This window comes from Mangifera indica, chromosome 17, assembly GCF_011075055.1.
Source record: "Mangifera indica cultivar Alphonso chromosome 17, CATAS_Mindica_2.1, whole genome shotgun sequence".
NCBI classification, from domain to species: domain Eukaryota; kingdom Viridiplantae; phylum Streptophyta; class Magnoliopsida; order Sapindales; family Anacardiaceae; genus Mangifera; species Mangifera indica.
Window position 1 is genome coordinate 8308145 of NC_058153.1, and position 11925 is coordinate 8320069.

At 33.9% G+C, this 11925-nt stretch overlaps 1 protein-coding gene across 1 annotated transcript; it reads right to left on the reverse strand.

The window, feature by feature from the left end:
- Nucleotides 1-1233: 1233 nt before the first annotated feature.
- LOC123200621 (NADPH--cytochrome P450 reductase 2-like) lies at nucleotides 1234-7572 on the reverse strand. The gene is made up of 17 exons (XM_044615905.1): nucleotides 6939-7572; nucleotides 6754-6830; nucleotides 6618-6675; nucleotides 6440-6523; nucleotides 6299-6335; nucleotides 5521-5590; nucleotides 5231-5425; nucleotides 5042-5134; nucleotides 4636-4861; nucleotides 4452-4535; nucleotides 4204-4355; nucleotides 3874-3970; nucleotides 3435-3584; nucleotides 3256-3333; nucleotides 3047-3169; nucleotides 2154-2267; nucleotides 1234-1713 (listed from the first exon to the last, which is right to left on the reverse strand). Exons 1-17 carry the CDS (start codon nucleotides 7368-7370, stop codon nucleotides 1633-1635), a joined length of 2151 nt encoding a protein of 716 aa, XP_044471840.1. The 5' UTR covers nucleotides 7371-7572; the 3' UTR covers nucleotides 1234-1632.
- Between the last annotated feature and the right edge of the window lie 4353 nt (nucleotides 7573-11925).

The following is an 11925-nucleotide window of genomic DNA, read 5'->3' on the forward strand; positions in this document are numbered from 1 at the left end:
AAAATGATTAAATTATCATATTTAAAACATTAAGGTGAGATTTGTAAAAGGATAATTTTTTTAAATTTTTTCAAAATTTTTTTGTTGATGAAATTACTATATTGCCTTTGTAATGTTTTTTTAACGGAGTTAGATTTTGAGTGAAAAAGTGTGATTTTACGAATTCAGTGACTTGAAAAATGTTTTAAGGCCAAACCTTGGGTAGGAAAATGTAAGTCACTCAATTTAGCTTGCCTACCTGCCTTAGCTTTTGAACATAAACTTTAACCCCCATAATTGTAGCTTTCTAACTTTTTCTGTCCTGCCAGTCATTAAACATTTTCTTTTGGTTTTGGCCTCTCTATGTTTGCTCGTGTGTGTATCTAACACAACCATAACATTACATAATCAGGCATTGAGGCTATATTTATCATCAAAGGAGAATTTTATCAAAAGCATAGTACTATAAAATGAGATCATCCCTTAATGGTTGATTTAAGAAAAAAAAAAGGTAAAATAAAGATTTCAACTTTTAGATTAATTGAATCGGTATACTTATTACTACCAATAAAAGTTAAAAAAAATATATTAGTTTTTTTTAATAAAATTATATATTTAAACAATGAATATATATATATATACACAAATAATAATATATTACCATGTGATTGAATAATTTTAAATTAAAAATAAAATAATATTTAATTATATAGTAATATATTATCATTTTTATAAAAATTTGTATCCATTATTTGTATAAATAGTGTTGCTTTTCTTTTTTCATGCCGGTAAGAAATCATGGGCTATAGTTATTGAGCGTGGTTTGTTCAAAATAAAGCACGTTAAGAAGAAAGAGGGAAGTAGCTGAGAATCTGAATCCACCTACCAAACTCCATTTTCCCAACAACCAGAAGTACTTTTGGAAGAGTTTGAGGCCTCCAGTGCGTTTGTAATAATAACAATACGTCTCTTTGTTGTTAAAATATATGGTGGCCTCAAAATGTGCCACCAATCCTACAGGGCAAGTAGTTGGAATTGTGCATTCCTAAATCGTGTGCTTTGCTTTTAATGCCTTGTTTGTCGGACCCTTTTTGAGATCGATATAGTTGGGTAATATAAGATAAAATCATATGCAATGCTTGCCCCTGTATCATCACATATTATTTTATCTTAATTTTAAAATCATTCAATCACATTATAATACATTTATACAAAATAATATTCAGTTTTAACATTCATTTTTTGTGCACATAGTTGAAAAAAAAAATCATAAAGCAAACTTGAACTTACATTGTCCTCGTAGAACAGTTACATAAAAGGGAAAAAAACAATATGATCTGTCATTTGAACCACTTTCTTGGTTCTATCATTACAGGGGAAAAACCGACTTCATTTTACCTAAATTCCCTAGCGGCAATTAATTATCATATTACATGAACAAAAAAATCATTCTTATGGGAAGGGAAAAGAATCACGTGACCTGACTAGTATAATAGAAGAAAACATTTTTATTGCCGAAATGGCAATGACAATAGACCTATTCATAGATTTCGTTTTATCCCAAACAGGTTGGCCTAGGCTTATATATGTATCGCAAAGTTCCTTCTAATATTTTTTATCAACATAATACAATATCCGCTTTAGGAAGAATCATCACCATACGTCACGTAGATACCTGCCGGTCATTTGCATATTCTTCACCAAGCTCTCAGCCTTGGAGTTGTCCAGTGATCCCTAAAATAAAGACAGCACAATTAGGCCAAAAATGAGTGAATTTGAATGGCCATACAAATCCAATTGAGAAAAAGTAATAAATAGGAAGATAAGAAATTACAACAAGAAAGTGAAGGCTTTCAATTGTTGTACATCCTTGAAGAATACCACATGGGGAATATTTTGTTTATGAAGCAGAAAACATTGTAATCCCGAAAGAGGTCATGGGAGGAAAATCTTTCAGTGGGCTCCCATTTAGAATGCAATCAAATGATGCAAAGTTTTATTTGTTTTCAATTAAGAATTAACTATACCTAACCACACTATGGGAACTGAAAGCAAAAAAGTGATAGTAATGTTTCAAGCACTTTCTCCTTTTTTTATGGGCAGTTGGTAAACTACAAACTTGTGCATCAAATCAGAAAATTTTAGTTTCATGAAATTTGTTTGTAGTAACATACCTGCTCTTGCACAATTGTATGGAGAGTACGGTGAACATCTCTAGCCATGCCTTTAGCATCACCACAAACATATAAGTATCCTCCCTGAGAGATCATGTTCCAAATATCTGAAGCCTGATCCCAAAATGAGAACAAAAAGGAGAAGAAATGAGCTTGTGAATACACATTACCAAATAATTGAAACTTGTATGTTTGAAGTCTTCTTTCTTACAAATAGTGGTAGGTGAAATAGTTACCGTGCTCATGGTTTTAAAAACCAGACCGGACTAGCTGGTCTAACCCATCAAAATGCACCCACTATAAACAAAACGAACATGATTTGTAGAAAAACCATTTTGGCAGTTGGATCAGATTGGACCACAGTCCAACCCGTTGTTGACATCAACAGAAAAAATTCATTTCTTTTTTAACTGAGACTTGATCTTCGAGTCTCAATTTTCGTAGAATATGAGAACAACCATCAAACCATATGAAAGTTTAGTTTATAACCTATCTTCTGTATTTTATAAGAAAATGTGAAAAACTTTTCAGTGCTGGGACTTTCCGAAACACTTCACCTATTAATTTAGAGTATGCGTCATCATATTAAATTTATTTTTATAATAAAATAATTTAGAGTATATATTATATGATTAATTAAACAAAATGTTTTAAATATTATTTTTAATATTCATTAAAACGATTCACTAATCCAACTACTGGTTAAACCGAACCGCCCCCCTCACTGGATCGACATCTGGTCTGGCTCTAAGAGCTTTTTTTGTTTAGTAAGTGATTTTCACAACGTTTCATAATTGTGACAGAAGATCGAACCTAAGTTTTCTATATGAAAGTTTTAATGTTTCATAAGTTTTGTTAACTCTTGTTTTTAGCTCTAAAAACATTGACCATACCTTCTCCATCATTTTATGCTGCACATATTCCTTGGTGGGTCCTTCACGGGAGAAAGCAACAACCAACTCTGAGAGGGCACCACTTTGAACAAAGTTGTTAAGCTCATCCTCATAAATGTAATCCTGTAAATTAAGCAAATTAACCAAAAAAAAAAAAAAAATTAGAAACAAAGGCAGCACTCCTACAAGTTATAAGGCCCAAAACTTACCATTTGGCGATTGCGACAACCAAAAAACAATATGGAGGCTCCCAGCTCAACTCCATCTTCCTTCAAAGCAAATCTTTCCTGGAAAGGACGAAAACAGAAATACATATTAGATTTCAATACCATGATAAAACATTAAGAATGATAAGCAGATATTGAATGTCTAGTTTGCCTATTACAACCTGCAGGAAACCACGGAAAGGAGCCAAACCAGTGCCAGGGCCAATCATGATAACAGGTACTTTAGGATCAGTTGGAAGTTTGAAGTTGGATTGCCTGACAAAAATAGGAGCCCAGCTGCAATCACTGTTTTTCTCCAGTGAGACACAATTCTGAAATAAGAAACAACCGAAAATGGTTAACTCCTATGAAAATGTCAGATTAGAAATTTAATTAGGTTGTAAACCCGAGTTAAAAGAGCCACTTGAAATCGGCACTTGCACACAAATTCACAGTGCACATGTACATAAATATTTCTTCACTAAAGTGGGTGTTCCAGGAGTTAATGACTGATTTTCTAGCAAAGGAAGTTCTATAAATCTTAACAGTTTACCAAGCTTTTTAAGGTTTAACTTAACAAAGAAAAGAATAGGGAAAAAAAAAATCATTACAATTAAGTACCTTCATCCAAGTAGAGCACACTCCTTTGTGAATGCGTCCTGCAGGTGTTTTCTCATAAACCAGCGCACAAGTAACATGAATTCTGGAAGGTGCCATCCTGTAGCACAGAGTTTTAAGTACAAAATTAATACACCCTAGAATGAAATATATAATAAAAATATTAAAAAGAACAATTACACATTTACAGTGACTAGTGCTTAAACAAAATTGACTCAACTACAAGAACAACTTCAATTGAAAATTTCCAACTAGGAACTCAGACAACAAAAAAAAAAAAATCAAGGTATGACATAAAATGTCAAAAAAATATAAAATTTATATTACATTCACCTTGGTGATGAAGAAATTGAATAGTATCTAGGTTGCAAGCGCGGAACAACTGCTGCAAAGAATACACCAAGTGGGGGCTTGGCAGAGGGAAATTCTGCCATGACCTCCAGGAGACTTCTCTGACTTGCAACTACCCATTGTGAATATTCATCCTGTACAAGTGTACAATAAAAGTCATACATATAGAAAAACAAGCAGAGTAAAGAGCTGATTTAGAGCCAGATAATGTTTCCTATAAGATTTATAACCTTTCCAGCAGGTGATGCAAGATGTCTTAACCGATCAGCTTCAGTAGGGTCAGATGCATGAGCTGCTAAAGCAAGTAATGCAGACTGGCAAAATGATACAATTAGGCAATCCGTTGTTTGAAGAACAATTATATAAAGAAAATGATTATTTGCCTAGTGCACTGATACAAGAAAATATACCAACCTTTTTAGGAGAACTCAAAAGATCAGCATATTTAGTCAATGCTGTTCTTAAAGTGCAAGGTGGGAAAGTAGGAGGCAAGGAGCTTCCACCAAGTGGTGTGCCATCCTCTTTATCAGAATGGATGGAGAAATAAGTATCTGGTGATAAGCCTAACAACTGCAATGCCACCTCTACAGTCTCAATTAAATTCTCACAGTAAACACCAACATGATCCCCTGTTTCATACCTGAAGAATAATAAATCACATAAGTAGACAAGAGATGATCATACACCATAACTACAGAAATTCCTTTTCCTTGATAATGTGTTTTTTCAGAACAGCATAAGCTAATTTCAGAAAGAAAGAAATATAAAATTAAATCAGTAATGTAGATGCGCAAAACTAAACAGAAGAAAAAAAACGTACAAAAGTCCAGTGCCAGCAATGTCAAATTCCAGATGGGTGCAAGAGCGATCAGATTGTGGAGTATGAAGCTCCTTTCTTACTGCAACATTAGACCTATGGCAGCAAACAAAATGTGCTTTAGAATAGATTAAAAAAGATTTCTTAGATAAATATAAGTTGAATAACCAAGAAGTACATATTATGGCATACCTGCAGGGGTGTTGAGCATCATGAACAGCATGACCATTGACACTGCCCCGGCTTTTATCCTCGAGTGGTGCATCTGCAGGGTCATAAAATACAACCCGATATTCTGATATAGCTGCAGTGTAGGGGGTAGAAGCAGCTGCCGAATCATCTTCATCCCAAAGCAACTGATCCAGCTCAGGCCACAGCATTTCTCGCCTGTTATGGTAACAATCAATAAGATTTCTAATATATTAATAAGGTAAAAGAACGTTCATACTATTGATTAAAGATAAAATTCAAATTCTTAATACCATGCACTAAAATCATCTTCAATGCACTGATCATCATCTCCAAGACCCACTGGGACAAGGCGTTTTGCACCTGAGAATGACAAAAGAAAAAGATGTGACTCTTGTTGAGAGGAGACCCAAGTGGCACAGTGGTAAATTAGTCAATGAACAATGTGGCACTTTAACTCTCACTAATTAGAGTAATGATATCTATCTTGAAGCATTTTATGTGTGAGTTGATTTATGTTCAACTAGTTGCAAGTTTGAAATTAACAAAGGCTTCACAGAAGAAATCACAAGTATTGTAACAACCAAAATATAAAGCTTTTTTCAAATTGTATATCTTTTTAATTGAGGATAGAATAAATCACAGGACTGGAAGTACAACCAAAACTTGCTATGGTCCCATACATACATAATAACTTGCACCCTGAAAATATATCATATTAAGCCTGCATTGTTAGATCCCCTTCTAATACAATTGATTAGAAAATAATTTCAAACAAAACTCATTGAATAATTTCAAAAGTTAAGACAACATATTACAACAAAGTTGTAGAGCTTTGAATGTACCAAATTCACATGGATTGCCCATAAGAAGGACACTAAAAGAGCATGAAAAGACATTCGCAATAACCCAAACACAATGCCAACAATATACTATTAATTTATGCTTTAAGTATTTCAGAAACCAGAAACTGGGCATCACAAGAATAACATTAGATGCCAACTTTCAAATATGTATCAGAACAATCAGAGCATTCTCAAACAAAGATCAATTAAAAAAAAGAGACCATACCCTGCACAGCAAGGATATCATCCACCACCTTCGCCACCTGTTTTGTGACACAAAAATAAGTGAAAACATCAGCAAACTAAACTCAGATGCAAACAACTCGAAATCAAAACTAAATATTGAGTGAGAAATTCAATTTCGAACCTTGTTAAAATGTTCATACTGCCTGTTACCAAGACCAAACACTGCAAACTTCAAGTTCTGTAAACATTCCCCTCTTTCTTTCCCCTAAAAAACAATCACACAATCAACAGAATCAATCAAATTATGCTCAGTAAACTCAAAACATATATTGATTTCTCACTATAGTACAAATTCTTACCTCCGTCAACCATTTATAGAACCTAGCTGCATTATCCGTTGGCTCACCATCTCCATATCTACAGCAACAATAAAACAAAATAAACTCAACACACAAAAATCAAAATCGAAAATGAAAATTATCCATAAAAACTTACGTAGCCATGAAGAAAAGTGCCAAACTTTCCTTCTTCAATTTCTCCTCGTATTCTTCGTCATCAGCAGCATAATCATCCTAATTATTTTCATAATTTAAATGAAACAAAATTAATACCGGTTCAATTTTTTAGTGTTTGACAGAACTTCAATAAGTTATAGGAAAAAAAAGTAAAATTCATAATACCAAATCGACGACTTTGAGATTTGCTTTCTCATATCGCACTTTTGCCTCGTCAGCCAAGGCTTTAGCAAAACCTTCTGCAGTTCCCGTCTGAGTACCGAAGAAAATGGTGACCTTCTGCTTACCATCATCAACTTCAACTTCCGGCTCCTTAACTGTCAACGGCTTCAACGGCTCGACAATTTTGACCTTCTTTCCGCTCGATCGCCGCCATATCAAAACGACGACGCAGCCGATCAGGACGGCAATAGACGTTGTCAAGATCATCACGAACTCACGATTCTCGAAGATGATATTGGCCACCTCACTCCCGGAGGAGTCGGAAGAAACATTGGAAGGATCCAGAAATTTCTTTCCTTTAATAATCGCGGCCATTAAATCGAACGGCGACATGGAGCTGGAAGGAGTAGAAGAGGGGGAGGCCGAAGATTGCATGATAATTGTACGAACCGGAGGAAGTAGTGGGCTTCGTGCTTTTGTTAATTGATGTGACCGGGAAGATCTTTGTGGTTGTTGTGAGTTGTGCTGTGTTTGCTTTGGTGGTGGTTGTTGCTGTGGTGTTGGTGGGAAGAGACGTCCCTGCCCTGAAAGAGGGAAGACAGCAAGGGGGACTTATTTATATAGAAAGAAAGTTAATAAATAACATTAAAAAATAGTTAATTATTTATTATTATTTGCTGTGATTTATAACCAAACCAACGCCTACCAAACCAGACTACTGCTTACTGGTCAAACCCACCTAACCTCAACTTAACCATGGTTAAGTTTTCAGGACTTCTAGTTAGGAATTAAGAGTTTGAGCCAAAAGTCTAAAATACCCGTTCTTGTTTTTTCCTTTGGGTTTTTCACAGAGTTGTACAAAAGCTAGGGATAACTTAAGGTACCTGTGTTTTAGTTAAAAAAAGTTTGATCCAATAAAATGGGAAAGATGTTATAATATAATGAATATTATATGATTGCAAATTGAAAGATAAAATTATATATAGTTGAAATTTTCTATGTGGCATGGAACGAAGAAACGAAAGTGAGAATATAGAGAAACATGTTCTTATTGAAAGAGAGATGGATTTGAAATTATATATAAATCTATGTACAAATGGGGGGTCTATATAGACTCCATTTCCACTGCCAAAGCAAGAGATATCTGGCTAGCTCTCTTCCTGCAATAAATGTAACAATAAATACATTTCCATGAGACTCTTCAAACTTTACAGCATATTAGAGAAAATTCACAATACTTCCCCTGAACTTTTACCACTTACAAATAATTATATTAATCTTACTAAAGAAAAATTCAATGAAATAAAAACCAAAATAGATGAATGTAATTATTTAATGTTTTGTAAAATAGGGTTGAACGTACTTATATTAGCTCATTAAAAGTCTTACTAAGAAAACCCAATGAGATAAAATTTAGTAAAGAAAAAAAGAGTATAGTACTCATTTTATCTAATATATGATAAACTTAAACAATTTGCTCCCTCTGATAAGTGCTCATTTTGATGCATACTCCCCATTGAATGTAGTGGGATTAATTCGGTTTTCTATTGAGCCGTTGTATACTGAAATTATATACTAACTTTTTAAATATTGATATTAGTAATGTCTTAGTGAACAAATCTGTAAAATTCTCACTGGATCGTATTTGTTTGACATCAATTTTTTGGCTCTGTTAGGGCTTATAAGTGTAAAAGAATTTCGGTGAGATATGTTTAGTTCTGTCTCATTTAATGTATCCATCTCTAATTTGAGCAATATGTATTACATTGTCTTCATATAAAATAGAATGAGTATCTATTATAGACGAAAAACTATATGTATTTTGGATATGATGGATGACAAACCATAATCATATACATTCTCAACTAGCTTCATAGAGAGTTAAAATCTCTTAATAATTTAAATGTATTGCAACCAAAGTCTGTTTGGTGGAGCGTTATAATATTGTTATGTCATTATAAGTAAAAATATATCTCATCTATGAGTGGTGCATATCCAACTAAACTAGAATTTTAAAGGGATTTGACATAATAGAATGATCTAAAATCTTTAGTTTCACATAGGTAACAAAGTATATGTTTAATTCCGTTCTAATGGCGACGGGCTGGTGTAGAGTTAAATCATGGGAATGAATTCGTTGCAAATGATATATCCAAAGGTAAATCCAAGGTTTGTGAAAGCGCAAAACACTTTATGTGCAACATAAAAATACCGCAGTCACCTAAACCCTCACCTTGTTAGGGGATGCCATGCACCACTTACAGTGTCAAGTAATCCTCTCGTGGTGTATACCCAACTATGATCCAAAAACCCATCCCTGCCAGTAACATTAGGATGAATGTGATGTAGGGTTGCTTTTATCACGTGAGCCTATTATGTTCGTCTATATAAGTTATCTCAGAGTCATATAAGATGATCAATCAATCACGTAAATCTAGGATCCCAGTGACCCAATAGGCATAATCAAAGTTTAAAGGGATGAAAACCTATAAACATTGAGAAATTGTAACAGACACACACGTTGTATATAAGTAAATTATAATGGAAACACATATAAACAATACCCTATTGACACTCTTTATGGTTTGTAAAACAAACTCGACATGTAATCTGCCTCTAACACCTTTGTGAGTAGTTTTGGCCACTCATACTCATCTAGCGAAGTGGTACTCCAACTCTCATATGTCATCATAATATGGCCCACAAAGAATGTGTGGGCCATTATCCAACTTTATTGGACGATGACCTACTACTCGTGCTGGTACCGATATAGTAATGTCAAGAAGGAATTTACATAGTGAAATGAATATAAAACATGAACTGTACTATGTTTTCACAAATATATAAAATATTTAAACAAAGTTGATGGATATAAACTACTTACATCGTCCATCAGCCACTCGTGTAGTTCAAGAACTGTATACTAAAAAGCAATTTTGGACTTCACTACTATGCAATATATTTAATATTAGTTCGATGCTACAACTATGGTGTACCATTTGAGGAAAGCTTCCTCACGTTATATAGCAGAGGAGGGAATGGTATTAATCTATCGTTTCGCCCTCAATTTTATTGGATTTATGTACAAAGTGCGAATGAGCCAACCCTTCCGGATGATCCTACCATGAGTAGTCCACACCAACTGAAAAATTACATAAAATTGTTAATTCAATATTTCACCTTAATTAACAAACACGATGAAATTAGTTAATGTTACCTTCTTTACTTATGACGGAGGAGGTTTGGCAGGGAAACCCTCCATTATTGTTAAGTCAACCATTAGTACCCTCGGGATGGACTAGAGAAGTAATTTAATATTATTAGTGATCAATATATATATAAATATACATTTAGTTATGGATATACCTCATCATGCTCTCCATATGAAATAACATCTAGTAACTCATCCCCTTATGATCTAATATTAATGACCCTTTTACTCGTACTAGGGAGGTCAACAATGAATCATAATTGCTCATCTTGAAAAAATGGAAAAAACAATTTAAATATATATAATAATATTTAACTACATTCAATTAACTTAATAATAACAATCTACCTTACTTCTACAATAGAGGGAGACATACATGGAGAACTCTCAATTGATACTCCCTCATGGCAAGTACCTTATATAAATATTCATAATTAATGTTTCAATGACATTTTATATAAAATATACTAGCAACAATGAATTACAAACCTTGGGTAGGGAAGGTGATGGAATCGTAAGGCCAATAGGTGTAGGCCTCCCAACACTATTGGAAGTACCCTATATGAAGTTAATATAAATATTAGACAAACAAGTAAATACAATTTACGAAACAAATAAATTGTATTTACTTTGTCATATACTCGATTATATCTGACTATGTACGTATTATGATGTCTTCCAAACGACTTATTGGATCCTTCAATCAAGATATCTGAAAAAACATTTGTTCTCATAAGATAGACACCTAGTCTCATAAACCAGAAATCTCACCCAATATCATATTGCCCTAGTTGGCCAATGTAGTATCTAAGGGGGATAAAATGGGGTGATGCAGTTGATGGACACTCGTGTGTGTTGTGTTTAGTAACAAGGGCATGAATGTTATGAAGATGTGTGGTCTCGGTAGCTAAGGTCTCAATGGTAGGATATGTAATCTGCTCAGTAACAAGAGCCTGAATATTGGCATGTGTCTCTAGACTAGGGGTCTGAATATCCACAAGTGGCACAATCGAAAAAGTTTCATGTCATGTCAAGGAAGACGCTGATGAGGATAAGGATTACTAGGGATCCAACATACTCGTGTAGGCAATAATGTCAGCATACCATCATGTAGCCTCTTTAATCTGTGACAGTTGGAGTGAGAAGTAACATCATATTGCTCATTCAAATATATAATTAAATATATTTGCATTAATCAATAAGTTAATCAACTAATCAATTAACAATTACTTAACTTATCACTAGTGAATATAATTCTCATATGACTCCATCTAGGAATATTTCTCGTATGCCACTTGAACATTTGTAGAGATGCATTAACAGCAACCAAGTCCACCCAATTATATAAGGTGTCAATCATCTCGTAGATCTAATACTATAATGTAAACATTAATGTTTAATTCAATTAATAATTTTTTCCCTTAACAAATATACACTTACTTGGAATGCGAGTGAGAACACATAGATATCATATTTACACATATCTGGCATTTGATCAGAGCATATCCTATCACTCACCTAGGATATCGACTCGTATGTCATTTTCCAAACCAAAACACCTCACGAGTAGAAATTGAAATTGTCCAAATGATTGACCAACTAGAAATACTCTGCAAATACCTTCTTTTGTCTGTTGTTCCCCAATAACACCATAAAAAGACAATACTATAAGGCTATTTTGACAGCATCGATATTGTCATCCCCCTATGGCCTCATCAGGAAAACTCGCTCCAAATCTTGATATTGCTCCTTTTGACATTCTCAAAAATAGATCTCTCA

What these genes read in the sequence shown, in the direction of transcription:
- LOC123200621 (XM_044615905.1), bottom strand. Translation starts at nt 7,370, where the DNA reads ATGCAATCTTCGGCCTCCCCCTCTTCTACTCCTTCCAGCTCCATGTCG. An exon ending in TCTATAAATGGTTGACGGAG is followed by an intron (nt 6,524 to 6,617) that starts GTAAGAATTTGT and finishes ATTGTTTTTTAG; the next exon opens with GGGAAAGAAAGAGGGGAATG. An exon ending in TTGCATCACCTGCTGGAAAG is followed by an intron (nt 4,356 to 4,451) that starts GTTATAAATCTT and finishes ACACTTGTACAG; the next exon opens with GATGAATATTCACAATGGGT.